At 40.1% G+C, this 16,455-nt stretch overlaps 1 protein-coding gene across 1 annotated transcript in view; it reads left to right on the top strand.

Annotated features, from left to right (window-relative positions):
• LOC149197497 (uncharacterized) overlaps window positions 1–16,455 on the top strand; it is a 265,068-nt gene that overhangs the window by 182,635 nt on the left and 65,978 nt on the right. The window contains exons 7-8 of the mRNA XM_089408710.1: window positions 7,531–7,616; window positions 7,807–7,916. Of these exons, the coding sequence (XP_089264836.1) occupies window positions 7,531–7,616; window positions 7,807–7,916 (196 nt within the window). The remainder of the gene's footprint in view (window positions 1–7,530; window positions 7,617–7,806; window positions 7,917–16,455) is intronic.

The raw sequence follows: 16,455 nt of genomic DNA, 5'->3' as shown, positions 1-16,455 counted from the left end.
TTACTGCCTCTGCAGGAATTTCGAATTCCTTTCTTCCTTCAATGCTGGGTCTTTAGACCAATGTTGCACGAAGCGGGAGCGAAGCGGGAGCGCGGAAGCGGAAGCGGGAGCGCGGAAGCGTCATTTTCCAAAAATCTAGGAAGCGAAGCGTCCGCGGAAGCGTCTGCTATATATATATATTTTTTTATATTTTTTTGCATTTATACTCAAAACAAACATCCCAAATACCAAATTAATTGTAGAAGACATGAAAACATGCATATTTTTGCATAAATCAAGATAGATATGGCATCCATGATTCCATTGTAGTTACTAGTATGTACAACAATCATCTATATTCTAGCTATTACAAACATACATCAAATTTTTAAGCATATTATAAAACATAAAACATTTAAGCATATTATAAAACATAAAACATAGAGCATATTATGATTTATCTAGCAAGTGAGCAACTGTCAACATTTGTCATGTCCAAAATTCAAATAATAATGTTTACAAAATATGTCACTTGGTCACCGCCAAGCCAAAAAGGTTCAAAATTCAAATTCACAAGTCTACAAGTCTAATGAGTAATCTATGACAAAAAGTAGTAGATTGTGAATATATCTACTAATCTCTCCTCCTTCCACCACGAATAGAACGTGATGGCGGGCCTCCACGTGGTGGCAATGAAGAAGATGGTCCCTGTGTAAGTCGTGGCACTGAAACTGATGAAGAAGAACCCCCTGCTGTTGGTGTTGAACCATGGAACCTAGGAACCAAGGGACCAGATGGGGGTGGGGGTGGTGGCATATCAACACGGTCATCATCATCCTAGAATCGCTCAAAAAATTCATGCCAAAAAAAAAAACACTAGTTAACAAAAAAATTAAAAACATGAATTAGAGAAATGCTTTATAAGGGAAAATTGGAAAATTCATACCACAATGGACATACCTGGATAAGAGCATCCTCTAATTGCTCTAGTCGCAACACTCCATCCTCCAAATTGGGCTCCTCTGGATTCTTGTCCCAAATCAACAAGTCTTTATTAGACTTTGCATCTTCACAGTAATGGGACAACAATCGCAAGTTGTAATGAACATAAACCAAGCTCTCTGCCCGGTCTAAATTCAACCTGTTCCTTTTAACACTGTGGATGAAAGAATAAGAGCTCCAACACCTCTCTGCAGAAGAAGTGTTTACCACCTGTGATAGCACCCGCAATGCCAAACTCTGTAGAAGTGGAGTACCCCCTCCATGCATGTTCCACCACTCAAGAGCAGAAAAAGTCTCTCGATCTTGAATTGCATGCATGCTCCCAAATGGACCAGTGTTGAGCGTATAGTTGCTCACCTGTCTTCGTACCAATGCAGCCTCCTCCTCATCAGGGATTAATTTACTCAATGCAGCCATATATTTTTCGTGAACCTCTCTATCTTGGTGTGGTTTTTTCCTGCTTCCCCCCCCAGGTGCTGGTGTTGAAAGCCATGATGGATGATAGTATTTAGGTGTCAAAACATATGCTAATGCATGCAATGGAATATTTAGCATTTCCCATCGGTTTTGCACCTCTACACGAATATAATTGTACAAGGTGGTATCTCTAGGCTCAACAATGTCTTTAATCTGCCCCAACATGCTATCCATTTGCTCATACACCTCCCCAATTACTGGTTGATCTGAATCTGCAAACTTGATCATGTAATAAATTGGTTTGGTGAATTGCAAAACATATTTAACCTGTGACCAAAAGTAACTGTCAAGAACAGTGTCCTTGACTGCATTAGCACCATCTGTGTCAGTGTTAATTTCATCCCATGTTTCAGCACACACCAGATTAGTTAAAGCTTGTCTCACCCTCACTAGCCGCCTAAAGGTGAGGTAATAACTAGCAAATCTTGTCTTTGCAATTTTAAGCAATTGCAACTTGGAGTAAGTGCCATAGAAGTAGTTTACCCTTGTATGCCCTGTGATGAATTTAATGAGCTGCTTCCCTTTCCTGTAAACCTCAGCAATCCACCCACAATCTTTGTGTTTCACAATATCATGCATCAAAAGGTTCAATGTGTGAACCAGGCACCCAGACCAAAAGATGTGTGGATGAGTACGCTCAATAATTTTTCCTGCTGCCTTACAATTTGCTGCATTATCTGTGATCACTTGAACCACATTATTCGGACCAACATCTTTGATTGATTTCAATAGGAGATCTGCAATGTTTTGTGCAGTTGCACTGATGGAGGAGGAGTCATGACATGCAATAAATACTGCACCACTAGAAGAAACACCAAGAACATTTATCAAATGTTGGTTTCTAATATTTGTCCACCCATCTGATACAATGGATACCCCAGATTCCACCCACTCATGTGTAAAACGTGTCAAAGCTCTTTGAACCTTAGCTTTTTCTCTTTCTAATAACACTGTTCTAGCTTTCTCATAGTTGGGGGCCTTGTATCCTTTTGGGGCTTCATTGATGGCCTTTACCATGTCATGCCAATAGGGAGAGCGAAGCACATTGAATGGTACACCGCAAGCACAAAGAAAACGGACTATCTTTCCATCCACATCATCCCTCTCAGCAACATTAAGGAAATCCCCTATTGTTCTTCTACCTCCAGAGGTTGCAGAAGTACCATGAGGAGATGGGCAACTACCAAATTTAGAGGTTGCACTTGATTCAGAATGAGTTTTTTGTTTCTTGTTTTTTTTTTGTGCAGCCATCTCTATTTGGATGTATTTTCTTCTTTCTTCAGTTGAAATGTTTGGGCAAATTTGTACCCCCACAGAACCCTTTTTTTCATCACTGTCCAGCACCCCACAAAGATGCCTCCTCAGACGGGTATATGAACCCGTATATGGTTTTCCTCCATGACAACCATGAGGGCACACAAATTTGTAAGATCCACCACCCTTTCCCCCATCAAGTTTGGTCACATAGTTCCACAAGGGTGTTGATGTACGTTTCCCATCTTGTGCTTCAGTGTCCCCTTCCTCTTCAAACCCTTCCTCCTCATCATACATTGGGTCACTACTATTAGGACCAAGTTCATCCCCTTCCTCTTCCCCTCTATTCCTCACCCTTGCCATCATTAAAACCAAGAGTGGAATGATACATAGAAGCCAAAAGAACACCATCTTGGAATATGGATATAGGTGGTGGACAACCTGTAAATAAATGAGCAAGTAGAAACAATGGGAAAGAGTAGGAGAGGGAGGAGAAAAATACAATTTTTTTTTTCAAAAAAACAAGGGAATTTGGGGTTTGAACTTACCTCTTTAGCTCTTGTAGATGAAGTCCTCCAAGCTCTTGCTCCAAGCTCCTCCTCCTTCTCCTAGCTCCTCCTTCTTCACTCCTCCAAGCTCTCCTCTCTTCTCCTCTCCTTTCCTCTCTTCTCTTCTCCTCTCCTCTCTTCTCTTCTCCAACTCTCATAAACTCAAAGTGAGAAAATGAGGAATGAATGGGAGCTTTATGCTTTTCATTCCTCACCTAAACTCACCCTAAACTCACCCTAACCCACCCCCTCATTGCAAGTTAAGTTAACTTTTAAAAAAAATTAAAAAAAATTGAAGTTTCATTCCTTGCCCGCGCGGATTTTTCCGGAAGCGCTCGTGAAGCGTGCGCTTCCGGGCCCGAAGCGTGGCGCTTCCGGAGGCCCGAAGCGCCCTCCGAAGCGCGCTTCGGGGGCAACGCTTCCTAAAAACCAGGAATCGCTCAAAAAACTAGGAATCGCGCTTCGGCAAAAATGGAATCGCGCTTCGGCTGGCGCTTCCGGAACGCTTCCGTATGGGACGCGATTCCGGCCTAGGATCCGGGGGGGGGGGGCGCTTCCTGCAACTATGCTTTAGACTCTTTTCTTCTTGCTTCACTTTAGCTCTAATACCATGTGAAAATCTCTAAATAGAAATCCAACTGCAACAATTAATATTATTTCTTCTACTTATTAACTCAGAAATAAGTTATTCACAGTGTTCTTACGGTAAATATCGAAATAAATTCTACTGCAGCCTTCACAATTAAAATACCGTGAAAAGTAAATGCAAAGAAAAATGCTGGCACAAATATAATGACAATTATTTTTGGACAACCGTCCTCGGAAAAACCCAATGTGGGAAAATTGGTGCAACAGATGAGGGTTTCTTTATTATTCTTCAACAAAAATCTCATGTACAAGTTACAACCAACAAAATAGAAGAGGAATCTCTGAGAGAAAATTTACAGACACTTCCCGGCTGGTTTCTGATCCAGGAGAGGACCTGCTGCCCCCTCTGCCTCTCACTACGTCAGCTCTTGTGTGAGGACTGCGCAGTCCCAGCATCAAACTGCCTCTGCGTCTTCTCCTCTGCGTCACAACTTCTGCGTTGTCCTCCCTCTGCTCTGTGTCTTCTGCTCCTGCACCCCTGACTGATGCTGATTACCCTCACTCTCTTTTCCACTTGCAACTCTCCCTCTGATTCAATTTTCTCTTGCCGAACTTCAACCAGTGAGAAAATCGATCTTACTCGGGTAACTAAGTATCTGCCTCTGGTGTATTTTCCAAGTGCCCATCAAGCCTTCTCTTATAATCCTCTCGTTGATCAATCAATGACCCAGATTAGAGCCTAATCAACGGCTAGGATCATATTGACTTGATCTCCGCCTTCTTCTAATCCTGGTTATGAAGACGGTGGGAGAGGGCAGTGAATGGGGAAGGTTATCAGAGAGTTGAGGACAAAAGGGGCAATTTTATTTTCAGGGGTTCTTACATAGGACAAAGAATGAAATAGGAAGACAATCTTAGATAGAGAAAAATTGAGCAGTTGTTCTTGAAGCTTTTGGGCCCGAGGGCCAAATTACTTCGAATTTGAAGTGTTTTGGAGCTGGGTACCAAGATTGTACCCAGTTTGGCTGGGAGGTTTTGGTCTTTTGGTAATAGGAGCAAATTGGGAAACATCAAACAAGAAACTTCTTCAAATTAACTTCCAGGTATTCTTCTGCATTTTATTTTCAAATTCACTGTTTGGTTAATGATAAATTTAGGGCAAAATTATGAATTCTGGTTAAATTGTTAAAGCAAGTTTCATATTTTGGTTAAAGTAAATATCTGAGTAAATTACAAAGTTTGGGTATATTTTATATAATTTAGGGCCCCACATCATGTGATTTCAGATTTGAGTATTTAAGTATTGACTCTTGACATTGGAAAATTTACTTTTTGAGATCATTTGTTCATTTTGGTTCATCAATCATATTTTCATACCATGGTCTATGATCGATTTTTAATCTTGATGGATGAATGGTGTTATGCTGACTGATTGTGATCATATGATATACTTGGTTCTGTTCAGAAATGTTACTTTTGTATTTTATTCAGTGTATCCTGTTATGTATAACTATATTCTAAAATGGTATATATATATATCCTTTTCATGGCACTAAACCATTATTGGGTCAATTCATGAGGTTTTGCAGAGTCCCATGTCAAGTTTGATTCTTTGGCCAAAATGTTTCTTGTGACAAGTCTTGAGACTTTCCTCAGACATACAAAGATATTTTTCATCTACAACATACATAGATACTTCTTTCTGTAGGTGTTTGATTTTCTTGAAATTTTAAGAAATTCCTTGTTTCTTGTATCAGTAATATGGATACTTCCCATTCCTTTTATAGGAGTAGCCCTTGCACTCCCACAGAGTATTGATACTTGTGTACTTAGCAGTCCCATTGAACTATGGGCGGTCATTTGTTGGACACTAATAAAATTATCTCATTTTATTTGTACTGGATTTTTTCCATTTGATTTTTTTCCATATCTTACCATACCCTAGTTTGAACCAATGTTAACGGAATTGAATTGGTGATCGAACCAAAAAATCCTGTGGATCAAGAACCAGTAAAAAAACCAGACCAAAAAACTAGTTGACCAAAAATACAAAATATTCGAATTTTAAAGAAAAACATATATATTCATGTGCCTCCATATGAATCCAAACCATTTACACACAAATAATCAAAATTTCTCATTTATATAGCATGTAAAGGTGCACATAACCAAAATAGCATCGAGTGCAAGCCATCTCTGAACTGAAAATACATCAACAAATAGGGTCTAGATGGCCTCTAGCATAAAAAGAAACCATACTAAACAAATATCCACATATCATAAAAATTATTGCCTATATTAGGATCTTCGTCATCAATATAACCCTCTAAGCATTAAAATAAGATAGAAAAAATGCAGCATGTCAAGTCAAGATTTTGTTTGAGTGATGAGTACATTTTTAGTAGAGTCATGATAGAGGAGTTTGACAACCAATACCACTAACATCAAAGTACATAGAGGGCTTGGTGCTCTTGATTAAATACTAGTTACATACCTTTATACATGACAAAATCCAATTGAAGCATTACAATCCCCCCAATTCTTGAAATATGGAAAAACTATAAGTCTGTTGTATTTTGAGTGAGATCTAAAATTCTACTCTCTCCATATGAAATCCATTGAGGTTGGAACCACTCTCAAACATCCTAAGCCATTTTGTTTGAGTGATGAGTACATTTTTAGTAAAGTCATGATAGAGGAGTTCAACAACCAATGCCACTAACATCAAAGTACATAGAGGGCTTGGTGCTCTTGATTAAATACTAGTTACATACCCTTGTACATGACAAAATCCAATTGAAACATTACAATCCCCCCAATTCTTGAAATACAGAAAAACTGTTAGTCTGTTGTATTTTGAGTGAGATCTAAAATTCTACTTTCTCCATATGAAATCCACTGAGGTTGGAACCACTCTCAAACATTTTTAAGCCATTTCATGGTAATGCGAAAAATTTAAGTAAAAGGATCCTTTTACTTTAATAATTTAACATTACCATGAGTTGCATAGCAATACTAGGGCCATAGGCTTGAATATTAGGTTGGCCTAGGGGAAAATTAGAAGTGGGCCAACTAAATGAAAAAATAAAAAATAAAAAAGGCAATTCTTTTAAGCTGGCTCGCATGGGTACGAGCTGCACGGAACCATTCCTGAACCGTTTGGTTCGGTGAATTAGGCCAGTTTGATACTGAACCGGCCTATTCCAGTTCTAAAGCCTGAATCGGACCAGTTTTGGGCCCAAACCGGTCGGACCAGCTGGTTCCACCAGTTCTAGTCTGGTTTTGGGCCCAAACTGGCAGACTAGCTGATTCAGGTCCAGTATCGATAACACTAATTTGAACTCAAACTTGGTAAGTATGATATTTAGAAACGACATCTTTTCTTTTAGTTTAAGACATGTGTAACATAGTTATTTCACAAACTAATTTGATATCTAAATTATTTCCTTAGTTTGTTGTTCTTATTTATAATTATATACATGTTCTTTTCTTGCCTTGTATTCTTGATGCCTTCTTTACTTTTAGCAAATTCACTTTCTAACAGATGGTTACAAATCCCATGATAAAGGTTTCATTGCATCATTGGCATAATGAAATAAGCTAATTGCCTTCTTGGTTCCTTCTATTCAATGTTCTTGTGTGCTTTGCAATCTAAGCAAAATTTTCCTTTCTGTTTTTTTAGGTGCGGGTTGTGTCACCAGATAAAGATTTCTTCCAGATTTTGTGTCCTTCATTACGACTCTTGAGAATTTCACCCCGTGGATCTAGGTTAATATTATAGCCCTCTTGCTTCATTTATGCTTGCAGAAATAGTTTATGTTTGTGTTCTGTTGAATATAAGTAGCTTTAGGCTGGTGCTATAAGCCTAAATTTTGTCATGTTTCAATTTTGTTATTGTTATTACTATGTGAACAAACTTTCATAGTTTCATGAAATCATTGATTTGGTTCATATGCAGGATTGTATCATTTGGTGTAGAGCAGTTTGCTGAGAAATATGGGGACCTGAAACCCTCACAGATTGTAGATGTAATGGCACTTGCTGGTGATAACGCTGATTTTATTCCAGGTCATTGCCTCCATGATTTGTTTATGATATTTCTTGTGTGATATCTACTTGTTGCTGAATGTTTTTTTTTTTTTTATCAGCTTTTCCAGGAGATTGAGATCCCACTTCCTTATCAGTGGATACAATTTGCTTTGGCAACTAGACCTAAATAATTAGTAGCTGAGAAGCTTTTAGAATATTAAATAAATATCATGTGACCAGGGCATTAATTATGATCCATGAGAGGGATTATCAAGAGTTGTGCCACAGAAACTCAAGACTGGCACCAACAATTGAAATGAGTAATTAATGCTACACACTCATCTATCTATAGCAACTCATAAAACATTCACAATTCAGAGGTTTAACATATTAAACTATGGGATATTATTTGGGAAACATCAATCCTTGAACTTGTATTAACACAATCAACAACGCCATACATAGAACTTTAGAAGCCTTAAAAGGAGGTGTTACCCCTCATTTTGAAACTGGGTAAATATAATGAACTGTGAATTTGTTCAATAGACCCTTGCATTTTTGTATATTAGACAGTTGGGGTACTTGTTGATTTTGTGAACATTGATGGAGGATTTTGGTGGTGCTAGATAGTGCCTTTGGACCACCCTAGGGTTTGAGGGGTGGCATTGGCTTCATGCTAATGTTTGGACTTTTTCATGGTTTCCAATGTAGTTCACATTCCCCAGGGTAGCTCATGGATCTTGAGGCAGGTTATGTTATGAATAAAATAATAAGTAAATAAATAATAATATTATTATTAATTAATTAATTAACTTGTTATAGAGGTCAGGGTCAAATAACATGACCATTCAATTTTGTGGCCAATCAATGTCTAGATAGGCAACCACCACGAAGGCATGTAATCACCATCATTCATTCATTCAATTCATCAATAATAAAAATTTATTTATTTGCACATACACATATAGTGTTACGCATATTCAATTGTGCTCCTTTAATAGTGGTATCAAAGCCTACAATTCTCTCACCTATGCTATTACATTCTGGTGGTTGTAACCCTATCCATTGTTCCACTCTCACAGTCTCTGCAATTTTCTATCCTCTGTTGGTCGGTTCATTGCTCGCTATACTACTCTTGCTGCATCGCTAGGAACTGCTCCCCACTGCACCATCCTACCCTGTTCCCGTCGCATCCAGTCCATATTCACCCACACCATTCCACTGATCATCGCGACCTATCCACTCCTGCATTGTTTCATTTGTTATGTTGTACACATTTCATTGTTCATCTGTTGACTCTCGTCTGAAAACCACACTGCGTTACCCACAGTCCTTTGATTCCTTTGCTGAACCAATCAGTCTATCCCATCTTGTACCATGTGACCTGTTGCTTTCATGTTAATTTTAGGTATGTTCTATGCTTAGAGCAATTTATTTCAATTTTCACATTAGCTCAATATCTTTTCCAGATTAGCAATCACATCAACATTATAGTAAACTACAGATAGAACATAAACATAAATCGCAGAAGACAAGCCAAGACATGAGGACACAAGATGTGGCGCTAGCCAAGGACAAACCCTAATGTGGGGAAACCCTTGATCAATTCTTCTTATATGTTCTTCAATAGTTCAACAGAGAGAGAGAGATATAGTCTGTTTACAACAAAAGTCAAAACTTTGACTTATCTAGATAAGAGCATAGATCATCTCTAAGATGATACATGAGATCAGTTGAAGACATGCTGCTTCAACTAATTCTCCAAGGTGACTCCTTCACCAATCGTTGTGCTGCATTTCGTCATCATGCTGCAGCTCACCACGCTGCACCCATCATCACTATGCTGCATCTCATCATGCTTCATTAATCATGACTGTGCCCATCATTGTATTGCATTATGTGCCATTGTTGCACCATGTTGCCATAGTGACCTATGTGTTGGCTGCATCTTGCTTGCTTGTTGTCCCTAGCATGCTTGTTGTCCTTAGCATGCTTGCTGTTGCATGCTAGCGTTCCCTTACATGCTAGCTGTAACATTCCATACTTGGTGTATTTGCTGCTAAGTACCATACAACTGTCCCAATGTTAGTTACTTATCCCTTGCATGCTGCTCTCCTTCGGAGACAGATGCTCTGGCTATTCCGGCAGTTCCGGCTGTTCCTGGTAGTTCTGGCAGTTCCCGACAGTTCCAGCAGTTCGGCAATTCCAGCTGTTCCTGGAAGTTCCAGTAGTTCCGACAATTCCAACTGTTCCCGGCAGCTCCGGCTTCTGCCCTCTGCGTCAGCTTTCTTGCCTGTTCCAACAGTTCCGGCAATTTCGGCTGTTCCCAGCAATTTCAGTTGTTCCCGACAATTCCGGCAGTTCCGGCTTTTCCCGGTAGTTTCGGCTTCTACCCTCTGCGCCAACTTTCCTGACTGTTTCGGCAGTTCCCGGCAATTTTGGCTATTCCCAGCAGTTCTGGCAGTTCTGGCTATTCCTAGTAGTTCCGGCTATTCCCAGCAGTTCTAGTTCTCGGCAGTTCCCGGCAGTTTCGGCTATTCCCAGCAGTTCTAGCAGTTCTGGCTATTCCTAGCAGTTCCGGCTATTCCCAGCAGTTCTAGTTCTCGGCAGTTCCGACTATTCCCAGCAGTTTCGACAGTTCTGGCTATTCCCAGCAGTTCCGGCTATTCCCAACAGTTTCGACAGTTCCGACGATTCCAACTATTCCTGGCAGTTCCGGCGATTCTGGCTATTCTCGGCAGTTCCCGCAGTTCCCTGCAATTCTGACTTCTGCCCTCTGGATTAGGGCAGCATTATCCCTTAGGATCTTTCCTCCTACTAAAACCTAAAGACAAGTAGAGAGGAAGAGATCCCAAGTGTGTTGAAATGACTTGAAGGCCACCTCTATTTATACTAAAACGTTGAGCGCAAGTGGGGTTTATTTGGTTTCTGGCCGACCTTGACGAATTGTCCCATAACACAAATAAATTCATATCTCCATGAATACTTATCGGAATCGGATGATGTTTAGATCAATCCTACTCCTCTCGATGAGAGGGATCCAAGAAAAATATCAGCTTCCATTAATAAGATGACATCATGACCCACATGGAGTTTGGCCCTAGTTGCCAATTTTAACATTTCCGCTGTCGTATATCTTCCCGGCAGTGCTGACACCCCATTTCCGTTGTATTCATTCACACCTATCTTCCTTCTGACCATCACGCTCTTCCACACATCTTGTCCCCCTTTATATTACACTCTCATCTCCCACATCATGTTTTATTTTCCATAATCATATAGTTTAAAATTAAAGTTATAGTCCTTGTAAATATATTCTATAGTTATATAATATAATAATAATTATATAATTTAACAATATATATATATATAATTTAAAAAAATAAGTGGGTTTCGTCAGGAAAAACAAGAACAAGATGGTGACCAACGAGGAGTTACAAGCCAACGTTAATCTTGAACTAGTCCGATTTAGGCTTAGAAAAAGCGCAAAAGAATTTAATGAAGGACAAAAGGAGTTGACATCGATGATGGAACGAATACTACAGAGAGACCTCAAAATCGACGAGACTACCAAAAAACTCAATGAACAAATTAATAAACTAATAGATAAGGTAGACACATTGATGTTACAGTATGTTCTCTATCAAGAACCGACAAATAGCCAGCAAATTGCAAATGAGCATGAACCTTCAGAGCTACCAAGGATATGCTTTTCAGGTAGCCAATATTACACTAGGGTTCTAGAAAGAAACCATCAGCGATTAAAAATGAGGTACCAAAATATGACGGAAAAGACCACAGAGCAGTAATTGTCTGGGTCAACAAAATGGACAGAATTTTTGGGGCAAATCCACCATTAGGTGAAAGAGAAGATAATGATTGCATCTAATACCTTAGAGTAGGGTTGCGAGGGAGCACCCCCCCTTCACGATCCTGCTCCCAATTCGCGCTCCGGTCGGGAGCGACTAGGGAGCGCGCTCCTGAATAGAGAGCGATTTCGGGAACCGACCAAAAAAAATCGCTCCCTGGTTTTTTCGGAGTGTCGCTCCCGTAGCGAATTTTCCAACCAGGGAGCGGTCAGGAAGTGGTCACTCCCGACTGCTCCTTGGTTGGAAAATTCGCTCCCGATCGACAGAAGGCAACGCCCACACAACCGAGAGGGAGGCGACGATGGCTTAGGAAAGGGGGAAAGGGAGGGAAAAAGGGAGAGATGGAAGGGGAGGTGGGGGCATAAATAGACCCTCTCCCCTCCCATTATGCACTTCATCCCATTGAGAGAGCAAGAGAGTTTGGAGATAGTTTGAAGCAAGGAGAGGAGCTTGGAGGAGTTTGAAGAGCTTGCAAGGGGAAATTGGAGGCCAAAGAGGTAGGATCTATACTCTAATCTAGCATTTTTTTATTTTTTTATGTTCATTGCAAAATAAATAAAGAAATAAAATTCTCTATTTCCCATCCCATTCCCATTCCATTTTTTTGCAGATTCAAAACTTCAAATTTCAAACATCATGGTTATGTGGCTTGGCATTTTCTTCTTCTTGGTTCATTTTTTGGTTATTATGGTGTGGGAGAGTAGAGAAAGGAGGGTTGAACATGAAGAAGAGGATGAAGAATTGGGTTATAGTGGATTTGATGAAAACTCGGAGAGGAGTACCTTGGTGAGGAGGAGGAGAGTGAACATGATTCAGCCCAAAAAACTAAACAAGATCAAACCCCATTGTGGAAATATGTTACTAGGCCTAAAGCAGGGAAAGGGGGTGGAACCACTAAATTTCACTGCCCCCATTGCAACAATAATTACACAAGTTCATACACCCGTGCCAGAAGGCACCTCTGTGGTAAAAGGCCATGGGATGGAGATAAACAAATAGGAATCAAAACTTGTGCAAGTGTGTCAGCAATAGATAGAGCCAAATACATAAGGGAAGAGGAGGAAGCCCAATACAAATCCAAAAAATCAAAGGGTTTCTTTGAACCAAGCTCACAATCACATGCACAAAGAACTCCTTCAGCATCCTCCCATGGCAGTGGATATGGAGGCACAGGGTCACCAAACATCTCTTTAAGGCATAGAACCATATCAGATTTCCTTGATGAAGGGTGTAGGAATGATGTGGATTCAAAAGTTTACCAGTTTCTCTATGCATGTGGGATACCATTCAATGTTCTTCGCTCACCTTATTGGCATGAAATGGTTTTTGCCATAAATGATGCCCCTAAAGGATACAAGAGCCCTGGGTATGACAAGGCTAGAACCGTTGGACTTGATCATGAAAAAGCAAAAATATCACATTCTTTGAGTAGAATGACAAATTCTTGGACTGACCATTGTATCTGATGGATGGACAAATGTAAAAGGCAAGCCATTGATAAGTGTTCTTGTTGTGTCTGTTAGTGGTGCCATCTTTCTTTCAGCATATGATTACTCAGACAAGTTCAAGACTGACATCAACATTGTAGAACCATTACTTGAAACAATTGAACGTATTGGGCCATACAATGTCATCTAAGTCATCACTAATAATGCTCCTAATTGTAAGGCAACAAGAGCAATTATTGAGGATAAATACCCCAACATATTTTGGTTTGGGTGTTTGGTTCACACAATGAACCTTTTGATGCATGATATTATTAAGAACAAAAACCAGCAATACAAATGGATTGGTGATTTGTACAAGAGAGGCAAACAAATGATAAAATTTATTACAAATCATAGCAATACCCATGGGCTTTTCTGTAGTCACTCAAGATTGGAGCTGTTGAAGATTGTGAAGACTAGATTTGCTAGCTATTACCTCACCTTTAGGCGTCTTTTGAAGGTAAGAGAGTCATTGTCTAGCATGGTATCAAGTCCACATTGGCAGGTATTAAAGGAAAGGGCTACAAATGCAGCTAACAAGCAAGGTTTTGAACAGGTGAGGAGACCGCTCTTGATGGTCAGTTTTGGTCACATGCGAGGCAAGTATTGGAATTCACCGAGCCCATTTATCACTTGATTTGTTTTGCAAATACAGATAAACCAATGATTGGGGAGATGTATGAGCAGATGGATACCATGTTGGGGAAAATAAAAGATATTGTTCAGAAAGATGATCCCAACTTGTATACACTGATTCACAATTGTGTGTTTACATAGTGGAATAAACTTAATGTTCCACTACATGCCTTGGCGTATATATCCTTATGCCAAAATACTACTCTCCAACTTGGTTGGGCCAACCTGCACCTGGGGCTGGGGTTAGGGTCAAACCCCATACAAATCCAGAGGTATGTACAGGATATATGGAAGCATTAGACAAGTTGGTACCTCACAGGGAGGAGTGTGCTAATCTGCGTCTTGAATTAGGCAGATACTTTAGTTGCACTAGTTTGTTTGGTTTTTTGCATGCAATGGAAGATAGAGACAGATTTGATGCTCTCACATGGTGGGAGGCATATGGTGGCATGGGACTTTTGCCAAAATTGGAAACAAAAGTTCTCTCACAGGTTGTAAATACTTCTTCTGCAGAGAGGTGTTGGCGCACCTACAACTTCATACATAATGTGAGAAGAAACAGAGTCGATGAAAACCGGACAGAAATCTTAGCTTATGTGCACTACAACTTGAGGTTGTTGAGTCATTATTGTGATCGGGCTTATGAGGATCCAACATATAAAATTTGGGACAACCACCCAGAGGACAATAATTTGGAGGATGGCACTATACATCTTGAAGAACTGGAATCAGAACTTATGAGAGAGGAAGATGAAGCAACAACCATGCCATCCCCAGCATGCAGTAGTAGTGCTCGAGTTCCAAGTCTTGTTCCTTGTGAAAATTACTACCACTGAAGGAACCCTTACTGTAACAAATCTAAATCTACTTCACCTACTTGATTTTAATATACATTAACCAAGCTATTCTTCTAAATACTGAAGCAAATTACTTCTGCAGTCTACACTAATTAATTATTTGATCTCATGAAACAGAAAACAGAGCGAAGAGTAGGATACATAAGACACACTTATTTTTGGACACAATAGTCCCCGGAAAAACCCAATGCGGGAAAACCTATGCAGCAGTTCTGAGGGTTTATTATTATGCAGGAGAAATATCTGAATACAACTCTCGGATTCTCATGTAGCAATCCTTTACAGAGAAAATACTAGCGAAAAATCCGAGTGAGTTTTACCTCACTTCACCCGGCAGAATTCTGCCTAATCCGGCACAAGACTGGTTAACCCCAACTATTTCTGTGTTGGCTCTGTGTCAACCCTGTGTCGCCTTCTTTGCCCTTTGCGTTAGGTCTCTCGGTTGTTTCAGTAGTTCCTAGCAGTTCTAGCATTTCTAGATTTTGCGTGACAGGCAACTTTTCTATGTCAGGTCTCCCAGCTATTGTGTTGCCTCTGTGTCAGCTCTCCCGGTTGTTCCAACAGTTCCCGGTAGTTTCGACAGTTACCAGTAGTTTCGGTTGTTCCGGCAGTTCTAGATTTTGCATGACAGACAACTTTTCTACGTCAGTTCTCTTGGCTACTGCGTTGCCTCTCTGCAAGTTCTCTCCGCCTCTTTGTTCTGTATTTTTCGAAAAATCCTTCTCCCAAATTCTCTTTGCCCCTTAGCTGCAAGATCTCCCCAATCAATTTTCCTCCTGAGAACTTATCACCTCAGAAAATCGATTTCCTCAATCTCTCTCTGTGTTTCCAAATGAACGCCAAGCCTCCATTTTATACTTTTCTTGTTTTGTCTTCAATGACCAAGATTAAGTCTCTAATGAATGAATGAGTTTAAAACATGACTTGATCCACCTTCTAGATCATTCTCACCCATATTTTGATTAATACCCATTAATATTTTAATTTCCCTAAGTTCAGACTTAGGAACTCCATTAAAAATATTAATTATTTTAATAAAATACAATCTAGGTGGAATTTCACCAAACAGTTTCTGGGTTCTTTAGAACTCATGTGCCTTAGCCTCTCCACCAATTTTCAAGGCTATAGCAATTCTGATGCTACCAAAAACTAACACTCCCTCTTAGCGAGGAAAGTGCTCTAGCAACAATGTCCACCTGCATGTTGCTCTGTTTCTGAAGCACCTCCTTTCTGCACTGTTGCTGCCACCAACACTGTGCTACTGCTGCTACTGTACTGCTGCCCATGACACTGCCACTACCACTGTTGCATCTGTATTACAACTCCCTCTCAAATGCTGCATCTGCTATGCTGCTAGCATTGCCACTGCTAACACTGCATCCGTACTGCAACTTAGTTGTTGAGAGAAGCAACTGAAAAACATCCAAAATTAGTTGAACTTCACTGTGTTCAACATAATACAATGAATGTTGGAATCTGACTACTGTTGATTCTGACCCTTTGAATCTTCTACGCTACTGCGACTCCTGCATTGTGCCAACTGCACTGCTACTAACCTTGCTTTGCGTTGATCAGTCTCTGGTGCCAAGCTACTGCATTTGTCCTCCAAACACTCCATTGCATCATCTGACACTAAGTCCATCTCGCTACTGCTGAAACTTTGGCTCCCGTAGCAAGGAATCGATCCAAGAGGTGGACTCCTCAATGATCCTGCCCACATGTAGTCCTC

This window comes from Pinus tabuliformis, chromosome 2_2 (assembly GCF_031772625.1).
Source record: "Pinus tabuliformis cultivar Carrire ecotype Pingquan chromosome 2_2, CPIR1, whole genome shotgun sequence".
Taxonomy (NCBI): domain Eukaryota; kingdom Viridiplantae; phylum Streptophyta; class Pinopsida; order Pinales; family Pinaceae; genus Pinus; species Pinus tabuliformis.
Note: the sequence above shows the minus strand (reverse complement) of the source record. Positions and strands in the feature narration are given on the sequence as shown.